We start from the raw sequence: 22,997 nt of genomic DNA, 5'->3' as shown, positions 1-22,997 counted from the left end.
TCCTCTTTAATAACGAAGAACTGACTGTACCTCCCCACCGTGGCCTCTGCCGCTCACTTCGCCTCAGGGACCTGTTACTGAGCTTCTCACTTGCCTGATAGAGCCCCATCATTATGGAGAGTTTCTTGTTGAAGGAGAGGAGACATCTCCATTGATGTTGTACCAGAAAATCTTTTGGTAGGGACCTTCTTCATCCCAAAGGCTCCACACACAGAGCCATCTCCATTATGGGAGGTTTCTGGGTTTTGAGTGAAGAACTCTCATATATTAGTTTCTATTGTTCTTCCCCTTTCCTAGTAGAGTCTGTAGGGAAAGGTACATTTGAGATGCCAGTGAATGATCCAGATGTGAGGAGTTCATTTTCAAGACCGTGATATAGGAACTGTGGATGATGAGAGAGGATGCGGTGTCACAAATTTGTTAATCTCTTATTGGATCTCTCCAGGCAGTGCACGCTCGTATAGAAGAATTGGTCATTTAGAGAGAATTCAATTCCACAATAAGTTATTGACTACTGGATATCGGTGGCTGGAGACCCTGGGGATACAGAGATGAATAAGACTCAGTCTTATACCTTCAGGAGTTCACAGTCCATGGGGGCGTCCTGTGCAGAAGTCAATAACGCCATCTTTTTAAACACACCTTCTGTAAAGCACTTAGTTGCTATTGAGGCCCAGATGAATGAGAAATGCATCTTGCTCAGGACCAGGTATGCATTTAGGAAAAACTACAATGAGAGGACACACTATCATGGGCCTTGGAGTTTGAATTGAAGTTCTCCGGTTAGATGAGAGAAAGGAGAGACGAGCGATAAAGGCAAAGACACAGGCACACGAAAAGGAACGAGTGTTCAGCAAATGCTTTCTGGTATTTATTAAGGCATTTACTCAATATTTCCTGAAAGATTTATATTTCTTAATACTTTTTATTTTAAAGAAAATCAACATTTAAAAAATTGAAGAGTTACAGGTATTTTTTTTTAATCTAATGGTTATTATCATCTTTACTTTTGTAATGCTTCTTCATCTTTCTCTTTCCAAATAATCCCATTATATAAAGAAAATGGCCAGCATTGGAATTACAGGCAATTTTTAATCAAATGTACTGGTCGCCCAATAAGAATTCTCATTGGAAATGTTAAGAGTGTTTTTATTGTGATCATATAAAACAATGGATTAATTGAATCACTGAAAATATAAATACTGCTCAAGTCATTTTTATTTTTAAAGCATCAAACATTACAACTTGCCACTTGAGGATTAATAGGCATTTTTTTCATTAAAAAGTCAAGAGCATGAAACATAAGAGGGGGCACCCACAAAAAAAACTGATGTAGTAAATGAGGCAAACAAGTGATAAATGGCATGGGTCTGAAGTTTATTACTAAAATACACCAGGGGCTTATGTTCCGTGGGGACCACCCATGGCCTTGGGTTAGATTTCAGTTTATATAACATGAGATAAATTAGGCCAGAAATTAGAAAATGGATGTCTTGATATCACCCTCCACTCCCCATATTTTAAAACACCGGGACTGTAGTAATATCCTGGGGGGAAGTCCTCAACTGTAAGATCAGCCTCAGCAGAAACATCCTGATAAGTTCCATCCACCACCACTCCGGTGTAGAAGTTACTGCATTCTCTCTGATTTTTTCCTTCATTTCCCTAATTGGCTATTCATTAGACTATAAGCTTCATGAGGGCCAGGGCCACATCTTACTCATGTCTTATACCGAGTGTCTGGCACCGAGTAGCAGCTGCTCAATGCTTTGTTTGTAACTGGAACCCAACTGAAATTTTCCATGTCCTCTCCTGTCCATAGCCCATCAGTGATATTTGTACCATGAATACTCCGTAAACATGTGAGAGTGTGAAAGCCACATACTGTTACCTAGAGTTATATGTGCAAGGAAGAAAAGATTTGCGCTTTCTGTCTTTCGTAAAAGATCTTTGCCTAAGTCATGCCCATTCCATTTGAAATTAGAAAACAGCACTAGAAATATATATGTATGGATAAACAAAACAAAACCCATTGCTGTCGAGTGGATTCCAGCTCAGACCTATAGGGTTTCCAAGGCTGTAATCTTTATGGAAGCAGACTGCTACATCTTTCTCCTTCAAAGCAGCTGGTGGTTTTGAACCGCCAGCCCCTAGGTTAGCAGCCAAGCACTTAACCACTACACCGCCAGGCCTCCTTAGATCAGCTTTGGCTACTGGTTTTATATCCTGTCTTAGCTACTCCTATAACTACTTGTATAGCTGTGTGACTCTAAGCAAGTTAATTGGTATTTCTTTGCTAAATTTCTCTCATCTGGAGAATAGTTTTTAACCCTCAAGTGTTGTGCGAGGATTATGAGAGATACTGCATGTGAAGTTCTCTACCACATTTCTAGCACATAGATGACCTTAATAAACCATAGTTACTGTTGCTGATGCTTAACCTTGGTCAACTGAGGTATTTGCCTAAGTCATGCTCATTCAATTTGAAATTAGAAGCAGCACTAGAAAGATAATATGCATGGATAGATAAATGCTATGGGAAACAAAATCTTCAAGTGGCTGTTTTCTTTCCCCAAAAAGTTCTCAACAATGTTACGTGATTACGTGCAAAGTCTGAAATGGCAGTTAACCCAGAGGAAAAAAAGTTGAAAACAGAAGAATTAATCCACATATGACAAGAATGTGAAGAAAGGAAGTAATATCTTAAACTCGACAAAGTGCACTAGCAACCAAGCCACACAATAAACAGCTACGAAGCCAAATTTATCACGGGGGAAAAGTAAAGATTTGAAAGTCAAACAAGCTCTCCATAATTCTGTAACTGAAGCCCCAGTCCTTGGTGAAACCTGGCCAGGTCCAAACCCCAGCCCTTTGGATCTAATTGCAGAGGCTTTTAGGAAAGTGCACAGTTATGCTAAGTCATGCAGAACTTGCTCATAATAAAAGCACCGCGGAAAAAAACCACCACCACCAGAGGCCCAAGGAGAGAGATGAGCAACAAAGCATGGAATGTATTACAAAGGAGAGCTACAATGGAAAGGTTAGCACAGAAAACAGCTCTCGCTCCAGCTTGATCCCAGCATTCCAAATAAAGACCCAGAGCTAACTCATCAAGGGCACTCAGACAGCTCAGCGTCATCGGAGTGTCTGAAGTGGGGACTTTTAATACAAGACAAAAGGACAAAGAGTGTTAACTGGGGAGCAGAATTTGTGCAGACAAAATTATTCCATTTCGTAAAAAAATGTCCGATGGGGATGATTTGGAATAAAAAAGATATAACTAATAAACAGTTGCCGTTGAATCAATGCAAACTCATGATGATCCCATGTGTGTCAGAGTATAACTGTGCTCCATAGGGTTTTCAATGACTGTTGTTTTGTTTTGTTTTTGAAAGTAGATCTCCAGGCCTTTCTTCCAAGGTGCCTCTGAGTAGACTCAAACTTCCAACTTTTCGGTTAGCAGCCAAGCACATTAACCGTGTACACCACCCAGGGTCTCCAAAACAAAGATATAATGTATGCATCATTGAATCTGTTTTTATGATGAGATACTCATTGAAAATTATAAAGTCTGTGTTAATATCTTAAAACCTGTTTTTCCTTGAGCGAATGATGCAAATTGCTCTTTGTTAAAGGTAAGGGAAATTCCTTTGTCATTTTGCCTGCACTGATGACCTTGGCTGTCCATGGAATCTTATCTGAACGCTTCACGTGGACAGCTCACAAAGCATATGATCCTTCTCTCTAGATGTCAGACTTTCAAAATGCATGAGGTAAACATGGAGTAACCAGGTGTTTCTAAAGCGCTGCAAGTGAAGGAATTCTATGCATGAGGTAAACATGGAGTTGTTGTTAGGTGCCATCAAGTCAGTTCCAACACATACCGATGCTATCTACAGCAGAACAAAACACTGCTGGGTCCTGCACCATCCTCACAATCATTGGTATGTTTGAGTGCATTGTGTCAATCCATCTCATTGAGGATCTTCCTCTTTTTTGCTGACCCTCTACTTTACCAGGTATGATATCCTTCTCCAGGATTCGTCCCTCATGATAACACGTCCAAAGTACCTGAGACAAAGTCTTGCCATCCTCGCTTCTAAGGAGCATTCTGGCCGTACTTCTTCCAAGACAGATTTGTTCGTTCTTCTGGCAGTCCGGGTTATATTCAGTGTTCTTTGCAAACACCATAATTCCAAAACATTAATTCTTCTTCAGTCCTCCTTATTCACTGCCCAGCCATCGCATGCATATGAGAAGATTGAAAATACCATGTCTTGGGTCAGGGGTACCTTACTCCTCAAAATGACATCTTTGCTTTTGAACACTGTAAAAGAGGTCTTTGCAGCGGATTTGCTCAATGCAGTACATCGCTTAATTTCTTTACTGCTGCTTCCATGGGCATTGATTGTGGATTCAGGTAAAATGAAATTGTTGACAACTTCAGTCTTTTCTCCATTTATCATGATGTTCCTCATTGGTCCAGTTGTGAGGATTTTTATTTTCTTTATGTTGAGATGTAATCCATGCTGAAGGCTTTAATCTTTGATCTTCATCACTAAGTGTTCAAATCCTCTTCACTTTCGGTAAGCAAGGTTGTCTCATCTACAAAATGCAGGTTGTTAATGAGTCTTCCTCCAATCCTGATACCATATTCTTCATATAGTCCAGCTTCTCAAATTATTTGCTCAGCATACAGACTGTATAAGTATGGTGAAAGGATACACATTTCCTGATTTTAAACCATGCAGTAGCCCCTTGTTTTGTTCAAATGACTGCGTCTTAGTCTATGTACATGTTCTGTATGAGCAAAATTAAGTGTTCTGGAATTCCCAGTCTTCACAATGTTATCAGTAATTCATTATGATTTTTCAGCCAAGATCCATCTGACATCAGCCAGGATATCCCTCATTCCATGAACTCTTCTGAATCCAGCTTGAACTTCTGGCAGTTCCCTGTCGATGTACTGCTGCAACCGTTTTTGAATTGTCTTCAGCATAATTGAACTTGCACGTGATAACAGTGATATTGTTCGATAATTTCTGAATTCTGTTGGATCACCTTTCTCTGGAATGGGCAGGAATATGAATCTCTTCCAGTCAGTTGGCCAGCTGTTTTCCAAATTTCTTGGCATAGACGAGTGAGCACTTCCAGCATTGTAACTATTTGTTGAAACATTTCAATTGGTATTCCATCAATTCCTGGAGCCTTGTTTTTCATCAATGCCTTCAGTGCAGCTTGGACTTCTTTCTTCAATACCATCGGTACTTGATCATATGCTGCCTCCTGAAATGATTGAATGTTGACAGGTTCTTTTTGGTACAATGACTCTGTATTCCTTCCATCGTCTTTTGATACTTCCTGCATCGTTTAATATTTTGCCCATAGAATCCTCCAATATTGAAAGTCGAGGCTTGAATTTTTTCTGTAGTTCTTTCAGCTTGAGAAATGCTGACTGTGTTCTTCTCTTTTGGTTTTCTAACTCCAGGTCTTTGCACATGTCATATTATGATACTTTACTTTTTCTTCTCGAGCTGCCCTTTGAAATCTTCTGTTCAGCTCTTTTACCTGATCATTTCTTCCTTTCGCTTTAGCTACTCTATGTTCAAGAGCAAGTTTCAGAGTCCATTCTGACATCCCCTATGGTCTTTTTTTTTTTTTTTTCTTTCTTTTTAGTGACCTCTTGCTTTCTTCGTTTATGATGTCCTTGATGTCATTCCACAACTTGCTTGGTCTTTGGTCATTAGTGTTGAATATATCATATCTGTTCTTGAGATGGTCTCTAAATTCAGGTGGGTTATACTCAGGGTAGTACTTTGGCCTCTCGTGGACTTGTTTTGATTTTCTTCAGCTTCAATTTGAACTTGCATACGAGCAATTGATGGTCTGTTCCGCAGACGGCCCCTGGCCTTGTTCTGACTGATGATATTGAGCTTTTCCATCGTCTCTTTCCACAGATATAGTCAAATTTGATTCCTTTGCATTCCAACTGGTGAGGTCTACGTGTATAGACACCATTTATGTTGTTGAAAAAAAGATATTTACGATGAATAAGTCATTGGTCTTGCAAAATTCTATCATGTGATCTCCAGCATCGTTTACCAAGGCCATATTTCCCAACTACCAATCCTTCCTCTTTGTTTCCAGCTTTCACGTTCCAATCACAGTAATTATCAATGCAGATTGATTGCACGTTTGATCAATTTCAGACTGCAGAAGTTGGTAAAAATCTTCAGTTGCTTCATCTTCGGCATTAGTGGTTGGTGCGTAAATTTGAATAATAGTCGTATTAACTGGTCTTCCTTGTAGATGTATGAATATTATCTATCATTGACAGCATTGTACTTCAGGGTAGATCTTAAAATACTCTTTTTGACGATAAATGTGACACCATTCCTCTCTAATTTTTTATTCCCGGCACAGTAGACCACATATATGATTATCCAGTTCAAAATGGCCAATACCAGTCCATTTTAGCTCACTAATATCTAGGATATCGATGTTTATACATTCTGTTTCATTTTTGATGATTTCCAATTTTCTTAGATTCTTAGACATTCCACATTCTGATTATTAATGGATACTTGCAGCTGTTTCTTCTCATTTTGCGTTTCCACATCAGCAAATGAAGGTTCCGAAAGCTTGACTCCATCCACATCATTAAGGTTGTCTCTACTTTGAGGAGGCAGCTCTTCCCTAGTCGTATTTTGAGCACCTTCCAACCTGAGGGATCATCTTCTGGCACTATATCGACAGTGTTCTAGGGCTATTCGTAAGGTTTTTACTGACCAGTTTTTTTAAAAGTACACTGCCAGGTCCTTCCTAGTCTGTCTTAGTCTGGAAGCTCCACTGAAACCTGTCTACCATGGGTGACCCTGCTGGTATTTGAAATACCAGCTGCATAGCTTCTAGCAATACGGCAACACTCAAGCCACTACAGTATGACAGACTGACAGACAGGTGGTGGAATGTGGAATAACCGGGTGTTTATAACGCATGGCAAGCAAAGGAATTTTCTCAAGTTGTCATGAGTTTCCTGTTTGCCAACAGACTTGTTTTTCCTATTACCTTTCATGTGTTTGCTTCATCTCTCTGTGCTCCCCCAGGTGGTTTCTGACAGAAAGCATGTTCTTTGTTCTCTTCACAGTGGTGTCGGCGAGGCCAGTGTGTAAAGTTTGGGGAGCATGGGCCCCGACCCATCCACGGGCAATGGTCCTCCTGGTCGAAGTGGTCAGAATGTTCCCGAACATGTGGTGGAGGAGTGAGGTATCAAGAGAGACACTGCAATAACCCCAAGTAAGCCTCCAAGAAAAAGTCAGTATTTTTAAGAGATTAGCTTTTAGCATCTAACACACTGTCTTTTGTTTTTTTTTCCAGCTGCCTTGCACCAACTCGATGATTAACATCACACTTACACTTTTGCTTATTTACAATTTTTCCTTTATATTGATTCATTTTTGCTAAAATTTATTTTTGAGAAAAGCATATCACTCCTGTGAAATCAAGTGTTTTATTTTTTGTGTATGTGGTAAAATATATATAAGAATGTGTTTGCCATTTCAATCAGTTTTTAAAAATTTTAATTTGTTTTGCTGTTGAGAATATACACAGCGAAACAACTAATTCAGTCATTTCTACATGTGTAATTCAATGACATTGATTATATTCTTTGAGTTGTGTAACCATTCTCACCCTCCTTTTCTGAGTTGTTCCTGTCCATTAACATAAACTCACTGCCCCCTTAGATACCTATGTAATCTTTTGAGTTGCTGTTGTCACTTTGATCCTATATAGATAGTTCTTAAAAGATAATATGCTTAAGACAGACGTTTTTTACTAATTAAGCTATTGTTTGGTGTAATATGAAACTATTTATTTAATTATTTAATATTAAATACTATTTAATATTAATACTTAAATACTATTTAACATTAAATTGTTTGATTTTAAGATTTCAGGGAATATTTTTGGTTTAAGGCTTAAAGATTATCTCAGGGCAGTAGTTTCAGGGGTTCATCCAGCCCCCTTGGCTCCAGAAAGTGTGGAGTCCATGAGAATTTGAAATTCTTTTCTGCATTTCCCCCTTTTGATCAGGATTCTTCTGTAGAATCTTTGATCAAAATATTTAGTAATAGTAGCCGGGCACCTTTCAGTTCTTCTGGTCTCATGGCAAAGGAGGCAGTTGTTCATGGACACAGTTAGCCACATATTCCATATCCTCCTCCTATTCCTGACTCTCCTCCTTCCTCTCTTGCTCCAGGTGAATAGAGACCAATTGTTGCGCCTTGGATGGCCACCTGCAAGCTTTTAAGACCCCAGACACTATGCAACGAACTAGGAGGTAGAATAGAAGCACTAAATGTGTTATGAGGCCAGTTAACTGGATGTCCCATGAAACCATGACCCTAAAACTCCAAACCAAGAAACCAAATCCCATGAGGTTTTTGGTTATACATAAGCAGCTTAGCAGCTACTTTTATTTTTTTGTCATTGTTGTAATCAATGATTTTTACATGACATTACAGTGACATTTAATTACCTTTCCCATAATGTGCAACCAACACCACTGTCTGCTTCCAAATTTTTTCATCACCCTTCACAGAAAATCAGTGCCCCTAAAGCATCGTTTTTAAGTGTGTTTTTCTTCCCTCTTGCTAATAGTAATCAATTAGGGTTTTGCTGTTTGTATACAAAAGCCATGTGCGTTGAGGGACAGGAAATGAGGGGTAGAAACCAAAAACACTGCAAAGGAGTTATTCTGTGTGTGAATATGATGATCAAAGACTCTAGTTATTGTCTGAGCTGCTTTCTCAATGTGAACTGGGGCCACACAGTCCAGTGCCTGTGGTACTATACAGCAGAGCAGTTTGGCTGGTGGAATGTGTGTGTTCTCAAACTGGTGAGCTGGAGAAAGAATGCTGATTTTTGCCGTGCAGGAATGTGCATCAACCTGTGTTGACAGATCTGCCTGATTTTTCAAGTGAAACCAGAAATCCAAAAAAATGTTGTGTGTGAAATTTCCCAATTTTCAAAAACAGTAACAATGAATTCAATTTTTAAAAAATCACTGCAAAAATGAATCAGACTTTCTATAGATTGGAATTGGCCCAGGGTCATCTGTGTACACCCTCTGACCTAATCATGCTGGGCCACTGAGCTGCAGTCTGTGTCTATGAAAACAAAGGTGGTTTTCTGTTACTTTTATGTACTCTAACTCCCACAGGAAACACGTGTGAGAAATGGTTTTCTCGATGGCATGGTGAAGTAGAAAGGGACTCCAAACCCTTTGTCTGCCGCTTATTAACTACGTGGCTTTAGGAAAGCCACTTGAACTCTGAGCTTGGGTTTATGGATAAAGTGGACGTGGTAATACCCACTTTGGAAAGTTTGGGTAGGACTAGAATTCGCATCTCCAGAATGCTTGACACACTGGAGAGCACCCAGTAGACACTCAACAAAAAGGTTCTAAGGTCCACATGGTTTACATCATCCTCATCCCAAGCTCACCAGGAGAACTAGGTACCAGAGAGTTAGCCCTCAGAAGCAGTGGCGAAAGCTCTTACTGATGAAAGTGGACTTTGGAGAATTATTGAGGGCCACAGAATGAGAAAAATGTGATCAGACCTTGGTAAATAGTGGGTTTAATTTCATAACAAGATTTGAGTGGTAGTATAGCACGGGAACCAGTTGTTTTCGAGTCGACTCCAACTCCCAACAACCACATCTGTGTCAGGAGAACTGTGCTCCATTAGGTTTTCAATGACTAATTTTTCAGAAGTAGATTGTCAGGCCTTTCTTTTGAGGTGCCTCTGGGTGAACTTAACTCCAACCTTTTGGTTAGCAGCTGAGTGCATTAACTGTTTGCCCTACTGAGGGGCTTATTGGTGGTTCAGTAGTAGAACACTTGCTTCCATGGAGGTGACCTGGGTTTTATTCCCGGCCAATGCACTTCATGTGTAGCCACCACCCGTCTATCAGTGGTGGATTGTATGTTACTATATTGCTGAACAGGTTTCAGCAGAGCTTCTAGACTAAGATGAACTAGGAAGAAATACCTGGTGATCTACTTCCAAAAATTAGCCAGTGAGCATCCTGCAGATCTCAATGGTCCAATCCCCAACGAATCGTGGGCATGGCACAGGACCAGGTAGCATTTTGTTCCATTGTGCGTGGGCTCACCATGAGTCTGGAGCTGACTCCATAGCAGCTAACAACAACGACATAGCATGGAGGTTAACAAAGACTGACACCAACAACTTGGGTTTGCATCTTGTCCCTGCCATTTCTTAGCTGTGTGGCCACATGCAACTCCTTTCCCTGCCCCAGATTCCTCATTTGTCAAAATGGGATAACAATAGTACCTACATCAACTGAGTTAAGATTTGTAAAGTGCTTGAAGAAGTGTCTGGCACATCATAAGCATTGTATAAATGTTTGGTAAATTGAGAATTAAAATAAATCATGGAACTAGAGAAAAAGGAAATTTTAAAAGAGAAAAATAGTACTTCTTTTGAGTCAGCAGTCTGAACTGGAAAAAAGGACTAATTTGTTCCAAAATATCAGGGAGGGTTTCTAGATAGTTTGACCATGGTTTGTTAGGTGCTGTTTGGGGTATTTTAGTCTAATCCAGGGTTTCTCAGCCTCGACGCTATTGACATTTGAGGCCAATAATTTGTTGTTTTGGGGGCTGTCCTGTGCTTTGCAGGATGTGTAGCAGGATCCTTGGCCTCTACCCACTAGATACCCTAACTTGGGCTCTACCCACTAGTAGAGTTGGAACAACCCACAATGTCCCCAGACTTTGCCAAATTTCCCTGGGGGCAAAATAATCCTGGGTTGAGGACCATTGGTCCAGTCAGACCCAGTCACTGGGTACAATGGTGGGGAGGCTTGCAATGTTTTTACAGCTTTTACTAGATTATTAAAACCACACTCCTGATACTTCGAATGTAGCCTGTGTCTTGGATAGAATTGTTAAAATCGTTGTATTACTTTACATTTTTGCAGCATATTTCATGGATCTGGTTTTCGTACATCTTAACATTTTACAATCTAGATATTTTCCCAAGAAAGAAATAGATTACCTAAATTAATAGCTGTGCTGGTAAAGTACACAAATGACACCCCTGAGATTTAAATTAAAACCTCTCATATCTGCGAGATTGAGAACTCTTGTTATAACAGGACATTGCTCATGGAAATATCATATTGTAATTTTAGAGATGCTTAATAAAATAATTAGTCACTAAAGTAGTTCCACTCGGTGCAGTTTTATCATTTTAAACAAGATTAAGACTAATCAGGGCATTATTTACTTTAACTATGCATGAAGTCACAAATAAAACAAGCAGATGATCGACTATCCCGAGACAATTGAATTAAGTGTTCTCTATTCTTATTTCACTTTGCTGTATGAGAGCTGTTTTTTCCTCTGTTTCAAAATACTGATTTCTTTCTTGCTTCAGTTTAAACATTTGGTCGTGTTCACATCACTCAGCCTAACCATTTTCTTTTTCTCCTGTGATTAGCAGTGTGAGTTTTCTGTTTTATATAATGATGATTTTTCCAGAAAACATTTCGTTTCACATAAAAGTATTTCTTCCAGGCTGATTCATGGATTTGTCAAATTTTTGAGCTTTAAAAGAGTTTAAAGGTTATCTGGTTCTAGAATCGCCAATCCCAGACACGTGTGGCCCTCCTTTTTTTTCCCAATGTCCATGGTAAAACAAAAAACAAAAAAAACAATGCCAGTTGCCAATGAGTCGATTCCAAATCATGGTGACCCCATGTGTTTCAAAGTAGAACTGTACTCCATATGATTTTTCATGGCCGTGATTTTTTGGAAGTAGATCACCAGGGCTTTCTTCCAATGTACCTCTGAGTAGATTTGAACCACTAACTTTTCAGTAAGTAGCCGAGCACTTAGCAGTCTGCGCCACCCAGGGACTCCTCCTGTCCATGGTAGACTTTTTTAATTGATCAAAGCCTTATTTTCTACTGAGTCCTACTATGCCTCAGCAACCTTCCCAAAACACTTCTCCAGGCTTTTGCTCCCAATCGGGTTAGAACTGACACATGAGTTGAAACCTGGTGTCCAATCCAATTATTTTACAGATGTGCAACCAGGAGAGGTAGAGGGTCCCAGACAGAGCAGCAGCACTTGCCCAGGTCACCAAACTGGTTCTGGGAGAGTCAGACCAAGACCCCACAGGCTTGGTCCTTTCAATTTTTTTCTGGTCCTTTGACTATTAAATTATATTGTAAGAGAGCCTAATGAACTTCCTATAAACTCTGTTCAAGAAAATTAGTAGTGACATGCTAAGACATTCTAGAGCATGTCTAAAAAGTGAGTCTATTTTAGAAAGAATTACTAACTTGCATTACCACTTACTGTAATGTAAGTTAGCAGATGCAGCTAGGAGTGGAGTCATGGCTCTATAATAATAACTAAATCAAATCTGTGGCCCATTTTCCAGCCTCAGCTGATTATCAGAATCACCTGGGATGCTTTAAAAACTAGATTTCTGCATCTTCCCCATCATATCTTCTTACTGAGAAAGTTTAAGAGGTATCTCAAGATCTCAATCTCTTAATCTCTCTCAATCTCTCTCGCTCCCTCTCTCTCCGTGTGTGTGTGTGTGTGTGTGTGTGTGTGTGTGTGTGTGTGTGTGTGTGTGTGTATCCGCCTCAATAGTTAGGGAGTTGGCCTTTTATAATAGGGAAGACTTGCATTTAAATATTCTCTCTGCTTCTTCTCAGCTTGACTTCAGGCAATTTCATTTAACTTCCTCATCTGTAAAATGTGGATAGTTGTGACAATTAACTGAGATAATGCTTATAAAGAATTTAGGGTAGTGTCTAGGGCAGAATTAGCACAAATAAATTGTATATTATACACACACATATATATGTATATACCTATTATGTATATATATATTTTTAGCAGAGCTCCTCAGGTTGGTTACCTAATTTAATGATCATCCAACCAGCCAACATCATAACCATTTGCAGTAGGACCTGATAAATTATGCAGAAGCAAATATGGGCACACTCTGTAGTAGCCTAATGTAAAGACACATGCCTAGAAATTTTTTTCTTTTTTTTCCTTCTCTATTTTTGTTTTTAATCTTAAAGAATTTAATACACCAAGGGATGTTGTCTTAGGCTGAGTTCTCTAGAGAAGCAAAACCAGTAAAGCATATAAATATATAGAAAAAAAAAACAAAAAAAAAACAAACGCATTGCCATTGAGTTGATTCCAACTCACCAAACCCTACAGGACAGAGTAGAACTGCCCCATAGGGTTTCTTAGGAGCAGCTGGTGGATTCAAACTGCTGACCTCTTGGTTAGCAGCCAAGCTCTTAACCACTACACCATCAGGGCTCCAAATAGATAGACAGATTAGATAGATAGATAGATAGATAGATAGATAGATAGATAGATAGATAGATAGATAGATAGATGATAGATAGATAGATAGATAGATAGATAGATAGATAGATAGATAGATGATAGATAGATAGATAGATAGATGATAGATAGATAGATAGATGATAGATAGATAGATAGATAGATAGATAGATAGATGATAGATAGATAGATGATAGATTTATATCAAGGAAACGGCACATGTGGTTGTAGAGGCTGGAATGTCCCAAGTCTGTGGGTCAGGATAGAGGCTTCTCCTGATTCCTGTAACTGCAGGGACTGGTGAACCCAAGATCAGCAGGTCAGAGAGCAGGGCTCTTGCTCAAAGACTGTGAAGATCAACAAATCCCTAGGTCGGCAGGCAAGACCAAAGGTAAGTTGCTAGCTCAAGTCCCAAAGACCATAGGTCAGACAGACAGGAGCCAGCTGTAGGATCCAGAGTGAGCAAAAGTTCTTGAGCCTTGCCATAATGTCCACTTATATTCAATACAGGCCACATGCCCAAGGAAGCTCCCTTTCAAGTGATTGGCTTCTCACAGCAGATCCCATCATGGAAGTGATCACATTATATCAGAGCTCATCATGGCAATGATCACAACATCATACAACCGCCAAACTGCATCATAACAGCCAAACCACTGAGAATCAGGGCCCAGCCAAGTTGACACACAACCTTAACTATCACAGGTGTCATGGTAGAATTTTCTTTTAATTTATCCTGTCACTCTTCTTAAAGTGGTAGAAAAATGTACCTGTATTTGAGGATTTGGTGAAACAGTCCAAATTCTTGGCGGCCATTAGTTTGATAACTTTGACCCTATCCTGTCCAAAAAAAAGGAAATATATTAATATAAAAAATATATAGCACATAGTACAATACCCAGCATAGTGTGGGTACTTAATAAATAAGTATAATTGCATTTTAATAGCTACAATTTATTTATGCTAACTCTGTCCTAGGCGCTACCTTACATTATTTACTAGCATTAACTCAATCTTTTTAACTGTCACCATTTTACGGATGAGGAGGTTAAATAAAATTGCCTAAAGTCAAGCTGAGAAGAGGCAGAGAGAATATTTAAATCCAGGTTTTCCTCATTATAAAAGGCCAACCCCCTAACCACTGTGGGTTGCTGTCTCTTTCTTTCTCTTCCCATGCCTGGCCCCATCTCCTAACTCAGTTAAGTGCAGGCCAAGTGGACTGGGAGAAGAATCCTGGACAGAGTCCAAAGGTTTGAGTTTCAGCTCTGCTCTCTCTTTCTAGCTGTGTGACCTTCATTCAACAACTTTCGTGAGCTCTATGAGCCTTTTTTCACTTCATCTATAAAGGGAGGGGTCGGCTATATGAGCTTTGAGGTCTTCTCCAGGTTACAATTTCTGTAAGCTGAAAAAGTAATACATGTGGTCATCTTTCACTTCATGGAATATGAATAGTCCAAATGGGGGTTATTTGTAAAATCTCAGACAGAAAGTCTTAAACTGAGGAGGTAGTTATAAAGAAGCCTTCTAACGATGGCCTGGAATATTGAGGCTATGATATGGCACTTTAAGGTTTTTCTAAATGCTTTTTAGATAATGATTTAAGAAACCTTCAGGGATTTGATCCAGCACAACAGCTGCTGCATGTTTAAGTAGTTGCTCCAGAATGTTTTTAAATAGCATAAAAAGCTCGTTCTGGCACTGTGACACTTCCCGTTTCTGTTGAATCCATTTTAGCATGCAGTTATAGGAGGATTTGATAAAATATGCTGAAGCAAATCCCGGGGTGTTTTATAGCATACCTGTGCTTCCTAAAGAGACAAGGAATTTTAATCACATAAATTTATTAACCTGGGGCCTCCTTTCATGTTACATGTTGACATGGAACTTTTATAGGAGATGATCTGTAGTTGGGTTTTAGCCTTCAGAGAAAAGTACCAAAGGGAAATATGGAAAGAAGCAATTGCATTGTACATGGGGTAAGCTGGATAGGATGCAATTTGTAATTTTCACTTTGGTTTCTGCTCCTTTTTTCTTTATTTTGCTTTCCAATTTTTCCAGATTGGAGTTTGCCTACCAAGATCCTAAAGAGCTTGGCATTAGAACATGATTACTTATGTTCTGATGGGATCACCTACTCTGGAACTCCATTTTCCAGTGTGCTTCGCAGGAAAGGGCTAAGCCACTAGCAAAGTTAAAGAACGACTACTATTTTTGGGTGCTCTCAAGTCAATTCTAACTCATAGCGCCCCCATGTAACACAGTAGAACTGCCTGATCGGGTTTTCTTGACTGTAATCTTTACAGAAGCAGATCTCCAGGTCTTTCTCCCACAGAGCCGCTGGGTGGGTTCAAACCACCAGCCAACCTTTTGGTTGGCAGAGTGGCACCAGAGCTCCTAAAGCATGACTTTGCAGTTGAAAACAAGGGAATGTCTTTCCTTGAAGTTTAGAATCAATTGAATGAAACACACAAGACTCAGACAATAATCAAAATCTCAGCTTGATGACTGATAAAGCTAGATCGGAGAACATGGCTTGGGCACCTGGACAAATGGGGCTTCCTGCTCCTTCTCCCAGTGACAGGACCTTCTGCGTAGCAGGAGGTGCAGGACAAAGTGTAGGAAGATGAAAAGGGTGTTAAGAAATTGGAGAAAGGCCAGAGATGTGGATTCAGTCAGCTTTTGAAGAGCTTTTAATGCCAACATAAAAGGCATGTGTGTAGAACACATATACACTAATAACAGTTTGATGTATTTACATATTTCCCTAACACTGAGGTGGTATCATGAGTGCCAAGAATATCCTTCCGTGATACAGTCTTTAAGGACATTGCCAGAATCTGAAAATTGGACCAGGAATGGCAAATAAGTTTGATCTAACATGCAGATTCCAGTTAATGAGCAGTGATAGTGGCTGCCTGAGGACTATGCTGTGAAGGATTTTGAGGCCTTGTTGACCTTCTGCAAAAAAAAAAAAGATATTTCCTTGAGAAGTTAGAGGGTTAATATGTTGTGGGGTTGTTAACCAATGTCATAAAACAACATGTGTACTACTGTTTCATGAGAAACTATTTGTTCTGTAAGCCTTCACCTGAAGTACAATAAAATATATATAAAAAAAAAAGATATTTCCCTGATCCATTAGTTATGTCTGCTATGGATGTAAGAAGGGACAAGGCAAGTTGTATGCTAAATATTTCCATCCCTGTAATAGACCGCATACACAGCATGCACTGTGGCAAAGCTCATCTTCTTTGCAACGCCCCCTCCCCCATATTAATGTCTGTAACTAATAGTGCGCCCTTCAACTGCTAGCATTCAAGTTCTTTAATTTTGTTTTCAGGCCTCAGTATGGTGGCAAGTTCTGCCCAGGTGCTAGCCGTATTTATCAGCTGTGCAACATTAACCCTTGTCATGAAAATAGCTTGGATTTTCGAGCCCAGCAGTGTGCAGAATATAACAGCAAGCCTTTCCGTGGATGGTTCTACCAGTGGAAACCCTACACAAGAGTGGAAGGTGACTCGGTTTCCGTGACACTCAAATATATTGCTCTGTGAATGGTAATGGAAGTGAACAGCACAGGCGACATCACTGCCTATATAACAGTCTCAGCGTTTACCTTTCATTCCCAACACGTGTCCTGGCCCAGTTTCTCATTCAGTTCCCTTGGTTTTGTTTAATTTTCCACATCTATTTCTTTTTTTTTTTTTTTTAACAAGATACCCCTTGTCTCCCACAGCTGTAAGCCAAGGTGTTCATATGTTCAGAATGTTCTTATATTTCTAAACTTACCTTTGACATTTCAGTCTTCCAGGGACGTTAATTGCAATTGGTATGAATTGTCCAGGCCAAAAACTCATGAAACCACAGATACCCTACAGAGATACCATACTCAGTAACTGACATGTCAGATGATCACAAGCATGGGAAGACCTATTTGTGAAATAAACACACACGCACACCACACACACCTCTCAAACCATACATAAGAGGTGTCTCTATACTAGATTCTTAGACCAATTGCTGTCAGGTTGATTCAGACTCTTAGGAGTCCCTGGGTGGTGCACACAGTTAATGCACTGAGGTTCTAACTGAAAAGTTGGCAATTTGACTCTACCCAGATGCACCTTGGAAGAAAGGCCTGGCGATCGACTTCTGAAAAATCATCCATTGAAAACCCTATGGAGCACAGTTCCACTCTGACAAACACATGGGGTCACCACTAGGTTCTTAGTGCTTATTATAATTTAAAGCTCTGGCTTGTAATTTACTTTTTAAATTAATTTCTGTTTTGGTTAAATACAAAAACATTGAAGTTACAATATGCAAATTTAATGTACTTTCTATTAAATGCAAATAAGTTACTGTTCTGGTTTGGCTTGCTTTATAAAAATTTTAACCGTTTATTTCCATTCATTTGATTTATCAAAACTCATCTCTGCTCCCTTGTGAAAGGATACATGTGAGGCCCCAACCGCACAAGTGTAGGACGGGGGGAGACTTAGTTTATTGACAATTCATGTGAAATAAGACTGAGGGCTGTTTTATGCAAAAGCTCAGAATGAACCAATGTTATCAAGTGCCAAAAAGGAAGCGAATGTAACTAGAAACATCATTATAACAAGTAGAGCCTCCAAATTAAAAGATATGGCCCTTCAGCTTTCCTCAGAGCGGGCCAGACCATTTTAGGATCATTGCTTCTGGTCTGGGTCACGATCATTTTTCCAGAAGCGGCGATGCAGACAGACATCAAAGTTCTAAAAACCGTGCCTTAGGAGGAACTAACAAGGGACCTACATATGTTTCCTAAGTAGTAAAGAAACTATTTAGTTAACTTCAAAAATTTGAAGCGATATTGAATGGAATAGAGTTGAGATTTATTTGAAATAGTTTCAGAGAACAGAATTAAGTGAAGGGCAAAGAACTTAGCCATATCACATCCTCAGAGAGACCTCTCTTGTCCTTTCCATCGAAAAGATCCTTCCTTCATGTCATTCTCTGTACCCTTTACCCTGCTTTATTCTTCATAGCTCTTACTACTGCATGAATGTCTACAACGTAGTCATTTATTTATATTTCTCACCTACAAGAATATAGGTACAACAAGGCATCTTGAGCATGCTTGTATCCCCAGCATCTAAGAACAGCACTTGACACGTCTTTATTTAATGCCTATGACTTGTTGAATGAACGCATGAGTGAATAAATACATAATAACTGCCACTGCTTTCTTCTGCTGAGCAGCTGGTGGATTCGAACTGCTGACCTCTCATTTAGCAGCCTAGCACTTAACCACTGCACCACCAGGGCTCCTTATACACACATATATATACATGCATATATATCCCCCAGCTCCCTAATGTCATATGCAAAAATTAGAAGGCATAACATCAAGCTTCTTTGAAAAAATTCCTAGGTGAGAGAGAAACGTTTACTGTATCCACACACCTGCATATTTGAACTATAATAATTTGACTTCTCTCACATTTAGGTTTTGACTTCGTCTTTTACTGAAGGATTTTATGAAGCACAGCTATTTGCAAACTGTTTATGCATTTGTTATAAAACTGTTATCGGGGATACGGTTCCATGTCGCCCGTGTAAGCTTTCATGTGAGAAATGTCATCTGGAATTTTTGGCCAGGAAGAACTCTTTTTATATGAGAATTGGCATAATAACTCCTTTCTGATAACAAGAGCTGTATACATTTATTTTTTCTTTTTGCCTGCAATACCAGGATCTTCTCACTGGCTGGTCAGTGAAGGGTGTTTTTTAACCTTCAGGCTTACTTTACTTGCTTACTCTTTCTTTTCATATTTTTTTTTCTCTATACGATTGACCATATGTCATTTTTTCAAAATGCCTAAAATTTTTTCTCTTAACATCCCGCATAAATATCTGAAACAATCCATGTCCTATTTCTCTTAACATTCTGCATAAATATCTAAAGTAATCCATGTCCTAAATCAGGGTCAGCAAACTATGACTTGCAAGCCAAATCTGACTTAAAAAAAAAAAAAAAGTTTTATTGGAACATACCGACACTCTTTCATTTATTGTCAATGGCTGACCATAGGGCCTGCAAAGCCTAAATTATTTACTATCCAAATAGGCTAGCTACACAACCCACCAGTCATGTGTGTGATATCTATTATGAAGGATTGGAAAAATGAAAATCTTATGTATTACTATTGGAGAAGTTTTATATGAATCGCTAAACTGGCTTTCTGTTTTCATAAACCACACTCATACATGTGTGCACACGTGGACACACACACGCCCATATAAAACTGCGTACCATTTTCCATTTTGATCATGATAGCTTTCTAAGTAAACTGAATTCATCTTTTTGGTGTATTTGATCATGTTCCTTATGATTTACCCTTGACCATGTCCTATCTCGATCTCTTTGCTTCTAGAGGAAGATCGATGTAAACTCTACTGCAAAGCTGAGAACTTTGAGTTTTTTTTTGCGATGTCTGGCAAGGTGAAAGATGGAACGCCTTGTTCCCCGAACAAAAATGATGTTTGTATTGATGGGATTTGTGAAGTAAGAGAACATTTCTGTTTGGGGGTGTATTATCATGCTTGCGTTAACACATACCAAGTGTATACCTTGAGAAGTGTTGCAGGAGATTGTGTATCTGGGGAAAGCAGGTGACATAGGGAAGAAGAGCAAACTTGTCAACTTGGATATGAGCACCATCTCCAAATCCCCCACTCACCTTCTGTGTGACCTCTGTCCAGTTTCTTAGTTTCTCTTTTCACTCCATTTCCACATGTATAGAATGGAGATGAGGATCTATCCTAGTCTATGTAGTAGTTGTAAAAATTAGAGTTTAAATACTAGTAGTAAACACTTATTGCATGTTTACTAAGTATATTCACTATATGATTTGAAACTTGCAAGTGGAGTTTGAAATTTTACTACTGTTTATTTGTGATTTATTTTTCCTTTCTCTTTGAGTACCCACTTTCTCTTTAGTTTTAGTTTGATTGTGAGCTTTTTGATCTTTTAAGGCTGTGTGTGTGTGTGTTTCCAGTGGTCAGCTGACCTGAATAAGCTTGCTTGCCTTAAGTAGATAGAGTGACTTTTTATCCCCGTTTTATAGATGAAGAGTTGAAGTCTTAGATAAGTTATGCAACTTGTCCAGTCATGCATTTGGTCATAGCAGAGGAAGGATTTGAACCACCAGTCAGTCGAACCTGAGACAGTGCTTTAACCATAACTGCATTCCTCCCTAATGTTCTGGAAATGCAGAAAACCATGTGCCTGTTAGTTATTCTTAGTCACTAGCTTCTGTGATCTTGGATTTTCTCACTTTTTTTTTTCTTTTCATAGCCAGTGGGATGTGATCATGAGCTTGGCTCTAAAGCAGTTTTGGATGCATGTGGTATTTGCAAAGGTGATAATTCAACTTGCAAGTTTTACAAAGGCCTGTACCTCAGCCAGCATAAAGCAAACGGTAAGAGGTGCTACTTTTTCCTTGCTGTCACTGGTGGGATGCATGCTTTGCTGCTGATCAAGTGTGAGTCATGCTACATATGGTGGAGCCTTTCGCTGGCCCACCTGACGCACCGATGAGGATGCCTGTTGTCCTTGTGCAATAGCAAGGAGGGTGGATAGAAGGGTTTTAGTGTAAAGGGTTCTGTCAGTATCTTAGCATCTCAAAAATGTATTAAAAAATGCCTTTCTACTTTATACTTTTTGCTAGCCAGGCTGTCGGATGCCCCATATACATTTGTTAAACAACAAGTTTATTATGAAACCTAGGTGATTCATGCTCACAGTGTTAAATGAATATTGAAGGCAATTATTTGAGTAGAACTGAACTTCTGGGCCATGTTTTCTGAATATCCCTGTTGAAGATACACGACTCTAAGTTTCCTCTAGTAAATAAAAAAAATACACATACACACATATTCATATACTCTCACACACATGTATATACACACACAAATTATATATATATACATACATATATACTCACATATGTATACATACACACAAATTATATATATATATATGTATACAGGTTACACACAAATTTTATATATATATAAACCACACTTAATGACAATCCTTTCCTTTTTTATGTCTTGTCGTTAGTAATATGTACACATACAATGTTGCAGTGTGTAATTTGCTGATGTTATCATTCTCATGCCAATCCCTAAAGACAAATAAAGATCAGATTTATAAAGATACTGATAGTAAAAGGCAATAATAACGAAAACTTTTTTTAAAAAAAAAGAGGTTTCCGACTTACGTCAGAACTGAGTTATGACAGAGCTGTAGGAACAGAACCCCATCGTAAGTTGGGGACCACCTGTATGAAAATTTCTTCAGCTTTGTGGCCTTTGTTCATCTGGAAAGCAGAAGAGTGTCTCTTGATACGCGTCTTGGCGACACTTTGGAAACAGCACATACGTTTTCTCTTTCTGGCATCCCTACCACTTAGAAAATGAAGAAATTGGTCATTTTCACTTCATAGAGTGGGAATGAATCTCAGTTAATGATTCAGAAACTCGCACCCTATAGAAATGGACACGGCATATCTCTGAGCACTTCTAGTCATTGTCTCCATCACACAATGTGGAAAACAGAACTGTTCGATTCTTTCCTTTTAGAGTATTATCCTGTGGTCACCATTCCAGCTGGGGCCCGAAGCATTGAAATCCAGGAGCTGCAGCTCTCCTCCAGTTACCTCGCAGTTCGCAACCTCAGTCAGAAGTATTACCTCACGGGGGGCTGGAGCATTGACTGGCCTGGAGAGTTCACCTTTGCTGGGACCACGTTTGAGTACCAGCGCCCCTTTAACCACCCGGAACGTCTGTATGCACCAGGGCCCACAAATGAGACGCTGGTCTTTGAAGTAAGTCCCTTCTGTTTGTTCAGTGTTCAATACCTCTTGCTAAAGTTAAAGTGATGATTCCACTTTAAGCTAGCTTAAAGAACACCAGTACTTGCCATTCAAATTTGTTTCCTAACAGGCTAAATTCCAGAGTGCAGAGGAGAGAAGATGGAATGTAACTCCATTTTTGGGAAAGGGAAGAAATGCAATGGGTCTCTCAGCAATTTTTACATTGAGATGCCTACCTTTTATTATTACACTTAACCCTCATGAGCAACAAATAATATAGTGGAAGTACTTTTTAGATTAGTTCCAGTGTCTCTGTGTCTGCCATTTGCATAGTCCATTGTAGCTATTCATCATGTAGGTCCAACTGGCCTAAGAGGCAGGGTGGTGCAGTAGAAAGGACACTTGCTTGAGCATCAAGAGAGTTTTAGTCATGCCAAACCACCTTACTGCTCCAGGTTATAGCTTCCTCAGAGAGAAGGAAAGGGAAAAAAAAAAAAAAAAGTAATAATACCAATAATAAAAACAGCTAACCTCTCTGCAAATGACTCTGCAAGGCAATTGTAGTATGTACATTTGTTTTAGTTCTCATAATGTCTCTGAGTTTGGGTTTCCTGTTTGTGTAATGGGACTGATCATTTGCTCTCAGAGTGAAGTGATTTGTTTCAGATCATGTAAAAATGATACTAGCTGCCATTTACTAAGAACTTAAATGACCAGACATGCAT

At 39.3% G+C, this 22,997-nt stretch overlaps 1 protein-coding gene across 1 annotated transcript in view; it reads left to right on the top strand.

Moving 5' to 3' along the window:
• ADAMTS18 (ADAM metallopeptidase with thrombospondin type 1 motif 18) overlaps positions 1–22,997 on the top strand; it is a 152,669-nt gene that overhangs the window by 91,486 nt on the left and 38,186 nt on the right. The window contains exons 12-16 of the mRNA XM_004377704.1: positions 7,148–7,296; positions 16,752–16,924; positions 19,828–19,958; positions 20,751–20,874; positions 22,040–22,284. Of these exons, the coding sequence (XP_004377761.1) occupies positions 7,148–7,296; positions 16,752–16,924; positions 19,828–19,958; positions 20,751–20,874; positions 22,040–22,284 (822 nt within the window). The remainder of the gene's footprint in view (positions 1–7,147; positions 7,297–16,751; positions 16,925–19,827; positions 19,959–20,750; positions 20,875–22,039; positions 22,285–22,997) is intronic.

Source organism: Trichechus manatus, unplaced genomic scaffold (genome assembly GCF_000243295.1).
Source record: "Trichechus manatus latirostris isolate Lorelei unplaced genomic scaffold, TriManLat1.0 scaffold00053, whole genome shotgun sequence".
Taxonomy (NCBI): Eukaryota; Metazoa; Chordata; class Mammalia; order Sirenia; family Trichechidae; genus Trichechus; species Trichechus manatus.
The sequence above is the reverse complement of the archived record's forward strand: the minus strand, read 5'-3'. Positions and strand labels throughout refer to the sequence as shown.